At 31.3% G+C, this 16,355-nt stretch overlaps 1 protein-coding gene across 2 annotated transcripts in view; it reads right to left on the reverse strand.

Moving 5' to 3' along the window:
* The window catches only part of LOC122272304 (tyrosine-protein phosphatase 10D), a 46,993-nt gene extending 37,746 nt beyond the window's left edge, over nucleotides 1–9,247 (reverse strand). For both annotated transcript variants that reach the window (XR_015429195.1, XM_087151690.1), the window contains exons 1-4: nucleotides 8,992–9,247; nucleotides 6,952–7,093; nucleotides 5,388–5,666; nucleotides 3,717–3,998 (exon numbers count right to left, since the gene is read on the reverse strand). Coding sequence is in view for 1 of the 2 variants with exons in the window: in XM_087151690.1 (XP_087007816.1) it covers nucleotides 3,717–3,998; nucleotides 5,388–5,666; nucleotides 6,952–7,093; nucleotides 8,992–9,204 (916 nt within the window). In the remaining variant the exon portion in view is untranslated. The remainder of the gene's footprint in view (nucleotides 1–3,716; nucleotides 3,999–5,387; nucleotides 5,667–6,951; nucleotides 7,094–8,991) is intronic.
* Between the last annotated feature and the right edge of the window lie 7,108 nt (nucleotides 9,248–16,355).

The raw sequence follows: 16,355 nt of genomic DNA on the forward strand, positions 1-16,355 counted from the left end.
TGAAACCCTTCTTTTTTCAATTTTATTTCTAAGAACTCGGGTCATCATTTATAGCAATAAAAAAATCGTCATTGTTTGTACAGTCCAGAACTTATCTAAGTTTAGAAAGAAAAGACCTTGAGTTCTTGTTTGTAACTGGACTTGTTTGGTTGTTTTGTTTATTTTTTTCCTGATGAAATTACGTGTTTACGATCAAAATACAAAAGGCAAGTATCTCATATTTCAAAAACAATAAGGTAGAGAAGAGTATAGAAAAAAAAGTTTAGATAAAACTAGAGCATAAAATCTTTGTTTTAAAATATTTTAATGCAGTACGCCTATGTATTATGACACTATAATTAACTATAACGTTCAGTGGGCTAACAAAAAATGGACTACCTAAAAAAACTTTTGATCTAATATAATCGGATCTTCTCGTTCGAGGACTCAATCTTAATAGTTTGAAAGGGTGACTTCAAATATGCAAATTGATTAGAGCAGACGATACTTTCAGTTACGAAATCAGAACCAAAAGCGTACTTTCTCTAAATAAACATACTTTTTTTTCCAAAGAATTCGCATTTCTGACCTTCTAACTATAGGGGTTGCCAATATCTGGGAAATATGGTCCCAATAGTTTGGTCCGAAGAGCGGTTCAAAATTTGGCCCCTTAATGTTAATTTTACTTTTTACGTATTTCGCCAAACCTCGAGAAAATTTTAAGCTAATTGAAAAATTTTTGCACTCAATTATAATATTCGTACACCCAAAGATAACTCCAATGATAAATATTTACTAAAATAACTTTTAGTAAATATTCATAATTTTTTATTATTTTATTTCATATTAGTCGAAAAAAATATGTGTAGGAAAGGATTCAAAATTTTACATCATTTTAAAAAATTCGATTTTTCAAAGCAAAATACAAAATTTAAGCGAAATCGGTCGAATTTCCTTCTCCAACACAGCCTTATCACAACATTGGTTAAAAATTAAATTTTCCATATTTTTCCAAGTTAATTCCAGCTTCAAATCGACTTTCTATAACACTGGATCTAATCATAACATTGGTCAAAAAAATTTTAAGTTTCCAAATTTTTCCATGTAAATCCCAGTTCTGAATAGCTCTCCTCCAAAGCTTAACCTTATCACAACACTGGTTAAAAAAAAAATTCCAAATTTTTCCTACGAAATTTAAGCTCTGAATTTAAGTACCCTTCTCCAACTCTGGACGTTGTCTCAACATTGAACAAAAAAATAAAATTTTCCATATTTTTCCAAGTTAATTCAAGCTTCAAATCGACTTTCTATAACACTGGATCTAATCATAACATTGGTCAAAAAAATTTAAGTTTCCAAATTTTTCCATGTAAATCCCAGTTCTGAATAACTCTCCTCCAAAGCTTAACCTTATCACAACACTGGTTAAAAAAAAAAATTCCAAATTTTTCCTACAAAATTTAAGCTCTAAATTTAAGTACCCTTCTCCAACTCTGGACGCTGTCTCAACATTGATCAAAAAAATTAAATTTTCCATATTTTTCCAAGTTAATTCAAGCTTCAAATCGACTTTCTATAACACTGGATCTAATCATAACATTGGTCAAAAAAATTTAAGTTTCCAAATTTTTCCATGTAAATCCCAGTTCTGAATAGCTCTCCTCCAAAGCTTAACCTTATCACAACACTGGTTAAAAAAAAAATTCCAAATTTTTCCTACGAAATTTAAGCTCTGAATTTAAGTACCCTTCTCCAACTCTGGACGTTGTCTCAACATTGAACAAAAAAATAAAATTTTCCATATTTTTCCAAGTTAATTCAAGCATCAAATCGACTTTCTATAACACTGGATCTAATCATAACATTGGTCAAAAAAATTTAAGTTTCCAAATTTTTCCATGTAAATCTCAGTTCTGAATAGCTCTCCTCCAAAGCTTAACCTTATCACAACACTGGTTATAAAAAAAAATTTCCAAATTTTTCCTACAAAATTCAAGCTCTGAATTTAAGCACCCTTCTCCAACTCTGGACGTTGTCTCAACATTGATCAAAAAAATAAAATTTTCCATATTTTTCCAAGTTAATTCAAGCTTCAAATCGACTTTCTATAACACTGGATCTAATCATAACATTGGTCAAAAAAATTTAAGTTTCCAAATTTTTCCATGTAAATCCCAGTTCTGAATAGCTCTCCTCCAAAGCTTAACCTTATCACAACGCTGGTTAAAAAAAAAATTCCAAATTTTTCCTACGAAATTTAAGCTCTGAATTTAAGCACCCTTCTCCAACTCTGGACGTTGTCTCAACATTGATCAAAAAAATTAAATTTTCCATATTTTTCCAAGTTAATTCAAGCTTCAAATCGACTTTCTATAACACTGGATCTAATCATAACATTGGTCAAAAAAATTTAAGTTTCCAAATTTTTCCATGTAAATCCCAGTTCTAAATAGCTCTCCTCCAAAGCTTAACCTTATCACAACACTGGTTAAAAAAAAAATTCCAAATTTTTCCTACGAAATTTAAGCTCTGAATTTAAGCACCCTTCTCCAACTCTGGACGTTGTCTCAACATTGATCAAAAAAATTAAATTTTCCATATTTTTCCAAGTTAATTCAAGCTTCAAATCGACTTTCTATAACACTGGATCTAATCATAACATTGGTCAAAAAAATTTAAGTTTCCAAATTTTTCCATGTAAATCCCAGTTCTAAATAACTCTCCTCCAAAGCTTAACCTTATCACAACACTGGTTAAAAAAAAAATTCCAAATTTTTCCTACGAAATTTAAGCTCTGAATTTAAGCACCCTTCTCCAACTCTGGACGTTGTCTCAACATTGATCAAAAAAATTAAATTTTCCATATTTTTCCAAGTTAATTCAAGCTTCAAATCGACTTTCTATAACACTGGATCTAATCATAACATTGGTCAAAAAAATTTAAGTTTCCAAATTTTTCCATGTAAATCCCAGTTCTAAATAACTCTCCTCCAAAGCTTAACCTTATCACAACACTGGTTAAAAAAAAAATTCCAAATTTTTCCTACGAAATTTAAGCTCTGAATTTAAGCACCCTTCTCCAACTCTGGACGTTGTCTCAACATTGATCAAAAAAATTAAATTTTCCATATTTTTCCAAGTTAATTCAAGCTTCAAATCGACTTTCTATAACACTGGATCTAATCATAACATTGGTCAAAAAAATTTAAGTTTCCAAATTTTTCCATGTAAATCCCAGTTCTAAAGAACTCTCCTCCAAAGCTTAACCTTATCACAACACTGGTTAAAAAAAAAATTCCAAATTTTTCCTACGAAATTTAAGCTCTGAATTTAAGCACCCTTCTCCAACTCTGGACGTTGTCTCAACATTGATCAAAAAAATTAAATTTTCCATATTTTTCCAAGTTAATTCAAGCTTCAAATCGACTTTCTATAACACTGGATCTAATCATAACATTGGTCAAAAAAATTTAAGTTTCTAAATTTTTCCATGTAAATCTCAGTTCTGAATAGCTCTCCTCCAAAGCTTAACCTTATCACAACACTGGTTATAAAAAAAAAATTCCAAATTTTTCCTACAAAATTCAAGCTCTGAATTTAAGCACCCTTCTCCAACTCTGGACGTTGTCTCAACATTGATCAAAAAGATTAAATTTTCCGTTCAGAAACAAAATGCATATTCAGGTCCACACTCTCTATTTTTGGTAGATTTCAATCTCAAAGACATCAATACTAACCTGATTCAAGTGTCTGTACTGTCTTAGACAAGAGTCTACTTCGGCGTACGGTTGCAGTGTCGTATCCACTTATAACTGATACCAAAAACGTATAGTTGTGGTAGGGTTTCAAATCGCGAAATGTGTTACTTTCTGAGAAACTGACATTCATGATTAAATGTCCAACGGGATCTTGGTACTGGATCTCATAACCATCCATTTCACCTGGAGGTCTGTTCCAACTGAGAGTGATGTCGGTGTCAGTTACTGATTCTGCTCGAATCTCAGTGATGGGTTCAGGAACTGGAAAAATATACTAAAGTAAGTGAAGTCAAGAAAGCTTTTAATTTAATATTATATAATTTATAATTACTATATGTATGATTGTATAAACAATTTGCAATTTATATATCGGGTATACGAAAATCTAGTCAGTTAGTTTTACCTTTTTCAAGTTGAAGTAATAAGTGTAATAAGTATTTGGCTGAGCAGTTCAATGGGACTCTTCGAATTTAAAAATAGCAACAAATAATTATAAATGGCGTTATCTTGTTTTTGCAGTTATTGGAGGTGGCAGAAAAGTAATGCCATTTTCTTACTTTAAATTAAAACAGATAACTTTTTTACAAATTTTGATTTTCAATCAATCTCGTTATCAGCAGCCATTTTCCATCTAGGGTGCGGATTTTCAAATCTCAATCGATTAAAATCATTCGAATTTTGAGCAAAATATCTGGAGATAGCATTTTGGACACCAACAAAATTTTAAAATTTTTAGACGCTTGAAAAATATTGTAGCAATTAGAATACATGGAAATCCGTTTACATAAAATCAGAACAATTTGCTGAATGAAAGAAAACATCCCACCCTGACTCATTAATTTTTTTTCAGGTATGATCTTCCTGGTGGATACGAGTTGGAAAGGAAAAAATTACCGATTACCATAAATACCATTTTTGGTAATCTTAAACAAAGTGGCTATCTTAGTAAACAAATTACTCCGACCTTTAAGTGTCTTTACCATGGTTATAAAGTACACAATAATATGATAAATGGCAAACAAATATTGTAATACATGTAAGTTGACATGGTCGAATTCTACTCTCTCCACATTGATGATCTTCGGGTGTAATGGGAACATGCCTACTTTGACAGAATCTCCCACTTCGAAATAAACACGCCAATCTTAACTGCAACTCTCACTTCGATGGATGGCCCACATTGAACAGTTGATTTGCTACTTGTGACTGCAACATTGTCCTCCTCACGCTGTTGCTTCTCAGTCTCGATCACGTGCAACGACTGCTAAAGGCAACACGAGATGGACCACAACCACTTAATACAGCTCTCAAAAAGTACGGAGATCTTAATACAGCTTCTCACCAAACAGCAATGTATCAACTAGTGGAATCTCATTCACAGAATTCCGGTTAGTGAGTATTGTAGTGTATCCATCTCCACAGAAATACGATTCCAATTCTCTACTATGTAAGACACGTTAATTCGATTTTATGTTGGGGTACCTTTTCATAGATGAAGGTTGACATGGTCGAATTCTACTCTCCCCGCACCTGTTATAACAGCCGTAAGAAAAAGGTTAATATACAGATAGCTTAATAGTTTTTATACACAATTAAAAAAGATTGAATATCTGGCTGGGTTTCTATATTAAAAACATGAAATATTCGTACACAATCTCTTCTGTCGGTGAATCGGCACACTATTCACACCGTCACTAACGGTCCATATTGAAATATCATAGAGTCTGCCGGGAACCAGATCGTCGAAAAGTACCAACGTGTTGGTATCATTGAAGAGTTTCTCTTGGGCAGGTACTGATGGATCGCTCAGTTGAAATCTGTACCGGTCAAACACGACACTTCGACGAAGAGTCGGTGTGTATTTGATGCCTAGTGTTTTTGTCTCCTGTTCTCGAGTAACAATGTTGATCACTGAATCAATAACAGGCTCTGAAAAAAAGAAAGAGTGGTGATTTAAATGAAACCCAGGGTGATTGTTGCGGAATTAGAAGTAATGTATTAAACAAAACGAGATGAAATTGGGAAATTAGATGCATGAATTAGATACAACTATTTGTGTTAAATTGTCATTCGAATGAATGAATAAATAAAAATTAAACTCATGAATTAGAAATAAAAGAGAAATTAGATACAACTACTTGTGTTGAATCCGAAAAAGGAATTGTGTTATTCAAAAAAGGAATAAAAATTAACCACATGAATTAGAAATAAATAAGAAATTAGATATAACTATTTGTGTTCAGTCGTTAATCGAATGAATGCATAACAATTAAAAAGATAAATTAGAAATAAATGAAAAATTAGATAAAACTATTTATGTTCAATCGTCATTCTAATGAAGGAATAAAAAGAGCATAAATCAGAAATTTGCATGGATAAGATACAACTATTTGAGTTCAATCGTTATTCGAATGAATGAATGAATAAAAATTAAACACATGAATAAAAAATAAATAAGAAATTAGAAGCTGCTATTGATGTTCTATTTTCGTTAACTAGATACAAATAGAAATAAATGATGAGATATCAACTAAATATTATGAAGGTGAAATTAGATGCATGGGACAGATGCAACTATTTGTGTTCAATCATTATCCGAATGAATAAATAAAAATTAAACTCATGAATTAAAAATAAATGGGAAATTAGATGCGGCTCCATTGTCATTCATATTAATAGAAATTGAACACATGAATTAGATTTAATTAAAGATAAATGATGCGAATATTATATAAGATTCAAAAACTAATTATATACGCGAAATAGATAAAAATGAGAAATTGGTGCGTGATTTAGAAACAGAGGAGAATTTAAATACATTACGTCTCGCAGTGGACTTGTCGTAAAGAGACACGGTTCCCAATAGAACACCGAACTCAAGGATCACTGGCTGCGTCCAGTAAGAGGCTGGGTGATCATTTTGATCTGCCTGCGTAGAGGCCGAAGGTGCGCGGTATTTGTCCTCGTTAAATTGTTCTACCGTAAAGTGCTCTACTTCTCCCGCAGGTCGTCGGGGTACCAAAGCAGGGAAGCCATCCCCTTTGCAGAGGATTGTGATGGCATGTCTTCGGATCATTCTCAGAGATGTTTCCCAGACCGTCGCCAATAGCTCGTAGTGCAGCTCTAGTGCGATGTAAATAAAGTACCTACCTACCTTTTAAATAAATCACGGTTAACTGATACTCTCTTAACCAAAAAAATACCCTTGACTTACTTGTTCTAGTTTGGACGGTGACACCTTCACTTCTTAAATTATGGCTGATTGCATAAAATCGAAATGAGTACAGTTCTCCAGGTTTTAAGTCGTCAATAGTAACATTCATCTTTTCCTTAGGTTTTATTCCATTTGCTAGAACCTACAGACAAAAAACACGTTGGATAACTGCTTTGAGCAATACTCGAATTTATATCAATCACACATACATAAAATAATCAATTTATTAAAATATTTTACATTCTTTTTATCCGTTGGTTCACTTATTAAGTAGTTTTCTGCTAAAATATCAATCAATAATTAAGAAAACCATACGATGGTTTAAAACCACGTTTTTTTTTATTTATAAGAATAAAAGTTAATTTGAAAATACAGTGAGCAATTTTTTTAAGGTTCATCGTTTCGATGTTTCAAAATAATTTTTTTAGGGTGAATTTAGTTTATTTTTAATTCAAGACCAGAACTACGTTGAATGGACACTCCGTGTATACAAATTTATATTTTGCATCACTTGTTGTAATTACAGAAAAAGCAATCTTAAATCATTTCGAATCATTTATTGAAATATTTAAATATCTCTAAACGAAGTTTAAACTTATAGTTTTTCATTAGGTTTTATCAAAACTTCAGAAAGTGATTGTTAAGATTTTTTTAAAGCGACCACGTTAGAAATAATTAGCTGTTTAATGATATTAATAAATGCTAATTGTAGATAATAGCAGCAAATAATAATCATGAACATTAACATAAATAATTACAATGATATATGATGATCATAAAAATTAATAAGAATAAATAGTCATATTAATAATAGTAATTAAAATAATAATTAAAAATAATAAAAATTAATACTAATAATAATAAATAATAATCATAAATATTAATAATATTAATTAATACTAATAATAATAAATAATAATAATAAATATTAATAATAATAATAAATAAGTATAAAAATAAATAATAATACAGTGAAATTGTATGACTCATTTTTATGTTATTATTTCAATATAGTGTCAGTTTATCCGTATACCATTCCAGTGAAGTTGTTTTTTTCTATGCATTACACAAAATTTCGATTATAAGTCTATTTAATACAATTTTTTTCCGTATGAATTCTTAGCAATAATAAATAACATTACTTACATTTTAAAAACCTTGAAAATATAAATTTTTAAACATTTTCATTAGTAGTATTTAATTTGAAATAATTATTTTTTCAATTATTCACATAGAAAATAAATTAAAACATTAATCTAAAATTATAAGGATACTTGTAAGTAATAGTAATACACAAAAGAGATGTTTATAAGTTACTGATATGTTACTTCAATATAACCTCAATTTCTTCATATCAATTATAATGAAGTTCTTCCTTTATACATGTAACAATTTTTCAAATAAGCATATTTTAAACTACTATTGCTTTCAATATAAATTTTATGCGGTACTAAACTACCGTATGACCATCTTAAGAACTTTAAAGTTATTAATTTTTCATACGTTTAAATCAGTAGTTTCAAATTTGAAATATTTTTTAATATACATCTCTTCATTTAGATATTGTCTTACGTCATTTCTTGAAAGATGTCGAAAAAATGTGCTTTAATCAATAAAAATAGTGGTAAAACAATCTCGATTTTCAATAATCAATCATCAATATTGATCTTTCAACATTTAAGCAATAATACTGATCTTTTAACAATCACGCAACAATATCGATCCTTTAATAATCTCGATCTTACGGTGATAAATAATCTTTCAAGGAACTGACAGCTTCAGTTCCTTGAAAAATGTTGAAAAATTGTGCTTTATTGTAATAACAATAATAACAAAACAATATCGGTCTTTAAACAATTAAGCAACAATATCGATCTTTCAATAATCAATCAACAATACCGATCTTTCAGCAATCAACAATCTTTTAAGAAACTTACGATGTCAGTTCTTTTTTAAAAAAATTGAAGAAATGTTCTTTATTGCAATCACAATTAAAATAATAATAATAATCACAATAATAATGCAATAAACCAATCTTGCCTGTAAAGACTTCTGGTCTCGTGGATCATCGATTGGATTGTAAACAATGATGTAATAATCTCGGTGTCCATGAGGCACTTTCCACTCAAATGTTATATTGTAAGAATCCAATACTTCTTTCACTTTTGTTAAGGGTCTTGGATCTAGAAGCCAGTGAGAGAAAGGCCATCTATTAGAAGATCTGAAGCCCGCCTTAACCCATATGAAACCCATCTGAACAATAAAACTAAGTTATTTTTATTTTTTGTAAGTTTTTATTCTACTGGTGGAAGCGCAGTTTACTTTTTCGACAAGAGTTAGGTAAAGAGGAAACATAACATTTCCGGCAAGGAAGGAAAATGCTACCACGTTTCACTTTGAACTAAAAACTGATATTTCATCAATGAATACGTTTTCTAAGTTAATATTATCTGTTAGGTTTTTATTATAATTCTTTTGTGAAAAGTATTAGTTTTATTAAATGCAATATTAAAAACCACAAAGGGTAAAATTTTTATTAAAACTTATACGCGTTTCGGTATTACGTTTTTACATCAGTAAGATAAATGTCAGGGATAGTAAAATTCTTTTTTTTTCTCCATATCTAGCATTTATTCTACACTGTAAAAAATTTCAGATCAAATTACGGAAAAAATACTGTCACTGAAAGAGCAAATCTTTTTTACCGTAAAAAGTACTAGTACTCAATTTGCTGAAATTTTTTGCCGTGAAATTTTACGGTATAAAAAACTTGATATTCCGTAAATTTTACAGTTATATTAATGAATCACTATAAATTAATAAATATTAATGTAAAAATTTCGGTATAAAAATTTTACGGTAAAAAGGGATTTTACGGATGTGTCAGTACTTTTTTTTAGTAACTTTATCAGGTATTTTTTTTACATAGTACTGTAAGAAGGTGTACCAATGTGATACCGTAGCGCGTATAGGTTTTAATCAAAAATTTACCATTTGTGATTTACAAGTATTGTATTATGAAATTTAATTTGACCACAAAGTAGTACAGTCGTAATTTTTTTTAAAAAAGAAAAAATATATTAGCACTGCCATAGCTATCTAGAAGGCTAATCATCAAATGCATGTATGTACTTTTTTCAATTTTTGCAAATAAAATTTTTTTAAAACTTTCAAATGAACAAACATTAAAAAACATATATAGATAATTTATCAGTGTTGCTTTATTATACATCGATGTGGTTTTAGAAATTTTCTTTGATATTTTTTGATTTTATTCATGCTTTTTTTCTTCCTTAATTTAAAGAATTGTTTCACATATACATGAGCACGAAATATAAAATACTTAATAATTTTTTTGCTAAACTTTTACAAAAGATATATTTTTCTTACACATGGTTTGTTCGATTTCTTCTGCTTCTAAGCTTTCAACTTTTCTGCTCACGCTTGTCACCTGTACTGCGTATCGTTCGCCGGGAACGAAATCTTTGATTTCGCATGATGTGGTATTGACGAAACCTATTTGGAAAAAAGGGAAAAACGGCAAAGACTATAAAAATCCTTAAATTACTGACAAGAAGAAATTAGTATATTTATGAATGGGTCATATTATTCATTTAAAAATATATTTGATATATTTATTATTATATTATATTATTATCAGGGCATATATTGTTTGAAGTAACACTTAATAATTAGTTACTAGTTCTGAAGTAACAATAGGTTTTATGAACTAACAAAAGCCTAAGTATATAAATAAAATATTGCTGTTAGCTGAATAAATTGAATTAGCAGACAATAAATTAAATTAACAACTACATTATCATGTGCTTGTTTTAATTGCTTATTTTTTCAATTTTATTATACATTTTGTTTTAATGAAATTACGTTTCTTTTCTGTCCAAGTATGCATTTTGTTTTAATTAAATTACGTATTTTATTTCAATGCAATTTTTTTTATTTCTCTTCAATTTCGCTTGTGTAAGACGGCGGTGAATGCTGATAAGAAAGCGAAAAATACTGATTGTGAAGTCGATTTCCATTCGAATGTAAAGTACTTGAAAATTGACTTCACTGAGAAGGAAAGCAGTGTTTAGAGAAAATTCTATTTACAAACTCTGTGTTCAAGGTGAATTTTATAAAATTCCACTTAGTTTTTAGGCAAATGCGAAAAATTGAAATAAAGTTCTTTCTTTTTTCCGAGATGATACCAGGTTTTATTCTATTGTTCGTTACGGGTTTTACTGAGAAAAAAAAATTTCTCTGGATAACAATAGACTATTTCATTATGAGAGATTCTGATAGTTCAATTGAATGTCAAGACATAATCTTCCAGCTAAGACAGAACTATCATAAACTTACATAGTTCAAACGTTGGGAAGCTAGATTAGTATTATCAATTAGATTAGTATTACCAATTTCTGGCCCCTCTAAATGTTATTATAACTTTCTCTGGATGGCAACCGTACTGACCATACACGTGTTAATTATTACATAATAAATAAATGATATCATGCACACGATTTTTATTCTAATGGCTCCAGCTATACTTAAATATTAAAAAGAAAATATATTAATAACTCTTAATTTTAGTTATTTTTAATATAAATATAGTTGATATAATAGACTTTAATTATTATTAACCTAATCAATATTAATTAATACATTTTAAATGAATTGATTCAATATTAAAATAAAAATTATATTTATTAAGTATGTCTACTGTAAATATTAAAAGTATTTGACTTAAAGGAATTGAGGGGGAGGAACCCTCTCATATTAAGTTGAAGACAACTATGACAACAATAAATTAAACATTTATTTAACAACTGAACATAACAAGCTAAAAACAGAAACATAAAAATTAAGTAAGACTGTGTGGGATAGAGACTGAGTAAAGTTCGAAGCTTCTTAAATACTGGGGCAGTTCCAAGGTTGCCGATCGTGTGTTTGTAATCCCGTTGATTCTTTTGGCGCCTACGCACCATGCCTGGCGCCACATCACTTCCCACCGGAGTTTCATAGTCGTCAGATTCTGAAACGAACTCTTCTACCATACCGAGTAACGTACTTCTTTGGGTCCGGTACCTTTTCTGGCAAAGGAGACTCGGTAGTTGTAGTTGAAGAAAGGTCAGACTGGCAAGGAGAATCATCGTGGAATAAAGTATGGGGCTCGTCCACTGGCAAATACGCTGGTTTCAACCTGTCAATAGAAATCCACTTTTTCTTCGTAGAGATCTGCAAAAGATAGATTTTAGATTTTTTCTTAAGAACTGAATATGGACCATCATACGGAGGTTGTAATGGTCTCCGTACGGCGTCATGTCGCACGAACACATGCGTACAAGTCTGAAGATCTTTTGGTACATAAACGACTCGTTTGTCATGCCAAACAGAAGCTACAGGCTTGACCTCACTAAATGCCTTACGCAACTGGGAAATCAATTCAGACTGCGAGATGTCATTTCCCGAGTTAGTAAAGAACTCTCCGGGAACTCTCAATGTTTGCCCATAGACTAACTCAGCAGAAGAGAAGTTCCAATCCTTCCGAACAGCAGTCCTCAAACCCAGGAGAACTAGTGGCAAATTATCAAGCCAAGAATCTGTAGTATAGCACATAAGGGCTGCTTTTAATGTTCTATGAACACGCTCAATCATCCCATTAGCCTTAGGATTGTATGCAGTCGTACGAATAATTTCAACACCCAGAATTTGGGCTAATTTCTTGAAAGTGAAGGAATCCAGTTGTCTTCCCTGATCATTTGAAATTCTAACAGGAGCACCAAACCGTGAAACCCAATTAAAAATCACTGCTCGTGCTACTGTATTTGCCGTGATGTCTTGTAGAGGTACCACCTCAACCCATCGTGTAAACCGATCAATTAAAGTTAAGCAGTACTTATATCCTCGACACACCGGTAATGGGCCAATCAGGTCCAAATGCACGTGCTGGAACCTAGCATTAGGCACAGGAATTTTACCCAATGGTGATATAACGTGTCGATGTATTTTAGCCTTTTGGCAACTTAAACAAGTGCGACACCACTGAACAATGTCTTTTCGAATTGAAGGCCAAACATATGTACTACATAACTGTCTTAAAGTAGATCGGGCACTGATGTGTGCAAGGTTATGTACAGAATCGAAAATCATTTTTCGAAATTTCATGGGTACATACAAACGAGCACTAGGTTGGGAGACATCAAAATACAAATTTACATCAGAATTAGGCAAAACAATTAATTTAAATTTAAGATTAGTAACATCTGGATTTTTTAAATATACCTGCAATTCCTCATCAGTCAACTGCTCAGCTGCAATTTGCACATAATCAATTTTGTCAGGAAAAGCAATTTCTTCTACCCTTGACAAAGCGTCTGCCACTAAGTTTTCTGCGCCTGCTAAATATCGTAAGTCACAAGTAAACTGTGATATAAATTCTAATTGTCGTAAACGTCTAGGAGAGCACTTTTCAAAACTTTGGGCAAAGGCGTGTGTCAAAGGTTTGTGATCAGTTATAACATGAAATACCCTTCCTTCCAACATATAACGAAAATGAATTATTGACAAATAAATCGCCAAAAGTTCTTTGTCATAAACAGAATATTTAACTTGGGCATTATTTAACTTTTTGGAGAAAAAGGATAAAGGTATATAACCAGATCCAGTTTTTTCATGTAAGGCGCCTGCTACTGCAATGTCACTAGCGTCCGTAAACAGCACTAACTGGCAATCAGGTGCCGGGTGAGATAGCTGAGTAATGTTTACAATACTTTCTTTGCATTTTTCGAAAGAATTTTCTAACTCTGCAGTCCAGTTAATAGTTTTACTATCGCCTTTTTTACTACCCCCAAGTAAAGCGTTTAACGGGGCATGCAATTCTGCCGCTTTGGGAATAAATCTCCTATAGAAATTTAAACACCCAAGAAACCTGCGTAAATCTTTTAGAGTTTTGGGTTTAGAATAGTTAACAATTGCATCTACTTTATGTGGTAAGGGTTTAACACCATGCTCATTTACTAAATGTCCAAGGAAGGGTACTTCAAAAGATCCAAAAATACACTTAGAAGCATTAATTGTTAAACCATACTGTTTTAAACGTTCAAATATTAAACGTAAGTGATACAAATGTTCAGTCTCGTTAGCACTTGCCACGAGAATATCATCAATATAAGCAAATACAAAATCTAAACCATATAAAACTTCGTTAATAAAACGTTGGAAGGTTTGAGGTGCATTACACAAACCGTAAGGCAGATACAAAAATTCAAATAACCCAAAAGGTGTTATAACTGCAGTTTTCTCAATGTCTTGTTCTGCTACGGGAATTTGATTATATGCTTTAACAAAATCTATAATACTAAATATTTTCTTGCCAAACAGATTGAGAAAAATCCTGCAAATTTGGTAAAGGATATTTATCAGGCCGAGTACAGGCGTTTAAAGCTCTGTAATCGCCGGTAGGTCGCCAATCAGAGTTACTTTTTGGGACCATGTGTAGGGCGCTGGCCCAAGGACTTTTGGATGGCCTACAAATACCATGTTGCAGCATGAAATCAAATTCAGATTTGGCAGCTTGAAGTTTAACAGAATTCAATCTGCGAACTTTTGAAGCGACCGGAGGACCAATCGTGTTAATATAATGCACTGTATCGTGCTTAATTTTAAGATAATTAGGTCTAACTCTAGTAATTTCAGAAAATTCCTGAATTAAATCGTGATATTTAGTATTGCCAAATATTGTTTTAACACTTTGGATTGAGGAAGGAAAGATTTTACCTTGATGAGCCAAAGACGTTTTCGTATCAATTAATTTCTTATTTTTAAGATCGATTAACAACTCAAAATGTCGTAAGAAATCCGCGCCTAAAATTGGTTTTGAAACATTCGCAATTATAAATGTAAAATCAAATTTTCGATGTAAACCAAAATCTAGCGACATAAGTTTAACACCAAATGTTTTAATAGCAGTGCCGTTAGCAGCATGCAACACATAATTTGATGTTGGCCTGCAACCTTTAAATGTTATAGGCAATAAACTTACATCAGATCCGCTATCGACCAAGAACATTAACTTAGTTTTGCGATCAGAAACAAAAAGTCGGTGGCTAAATTTTAAATTCTCACTACTATTAACCACCGGACTAGTAGTAGAGCTCATCAGTTTAAATTAAAATTGCAAGGCTCAATACATTTGTGTGCTTTTTTAGCATACTTCCTATGATACCAACAAATTTTCGTTTCGGCAGTTTGACTCTCTGCTTCACCTTTAGAAGCGTGAGAAATTTTTTTCGAAACATTTGATTTGGAACGCAAACGACTACGGGATAGACTTCGATATCTACGCATAGATTTAATTTCGTTCTTCAACTCTGCCAAATCCGTAGACATTTGAGCTATTTTTTCCATAAGTGAATCTCTACTTACAACTTCATTACAACTTGAAGTTGCAGAAAAACTAGTTACTTCAGAAACCTTATCTGCCAAAGTTGACAAAGTGTCTAAACCTTCCGTACTGACACTTAAAATAGACTGAATAGATGAGGGTAAATGAGATAGCCAAATAGATTTAATAACCTCATTTGAAAAATTAGATCCTGCTAATTCTCGCATATGTCGCAACAAGGCAGACGGCTTAGAATCCCCCAATGCAAGGTCCTGAAGTAAAGTTTGAATTCTTTTACTCTCGGACAAGGAAAATTCTGCAATAAGTCTATCCTTAACGGCAGTGTAAGGCTTTTCCAAATTTGGGTTTCTGACCAAGTCCGCAATTACTTGCATAATATTCTGATCAAGAACAGAGATTAAACAGCAATACATAGTAGATTCAGAAGTAATCCCTGATAATTTAAAATTAGCCTCAATCTGCGTAAAATATAGACTTGGATTATCAATCCAAAATCCAGGTAAGCGAAGGCCAATCCCATGAATTTCAGTTTCAGTTCCCGTTTTATCTTTATCAGTCATTGTAACACAAAACTAAGCAACTAGTTAAAGATTCACTCATGAAAATTTTCAAACTAAACTAGTTGTATATATATACATTAGAACAATTCAATAACTAGAGAATATATGGAAATATTCACAATAAAAATAAGTATTTACATGACTAAGAATGATTCAAAACTACAAATATTATACTAAGAAATATATACAACAGCATTTAAAGTTCGTATATTCAAATTCAATAACTACTAATTAAAGTCTCTTACAATAATGTTTAAAAATTTCAGTCTAACATTATACAATAAAAAGATATTACTATACATTAAGTTTAAATTTTAAGTAGTGCAAAGCAGTTGACCAAATAAGAGAGGAAATTGTACATTACCAAATTCAAGCAGTTATTCCAAATTGTAAAACAACGGATAATAGCGTATCCAAAAACATAATAAACACAAAGGGTC

Source organism: Parasteatoda tepidariorum, chromosome 9 (genome assembly GCF_982258835.1).
Source record: "Parasteatoda tepidariorum strain Cologne lab strain chromosome 9, Ptep-v5.0, whole genome shotgun sequence".
NCBI classification, from domain to species: domain Eukaryota; kingdom Metazoa; phylum Arthropoda; class Arachnida; order Araneae; family Theridiidae; genus Parasteatoda; species Parasteatoda tepidariorum.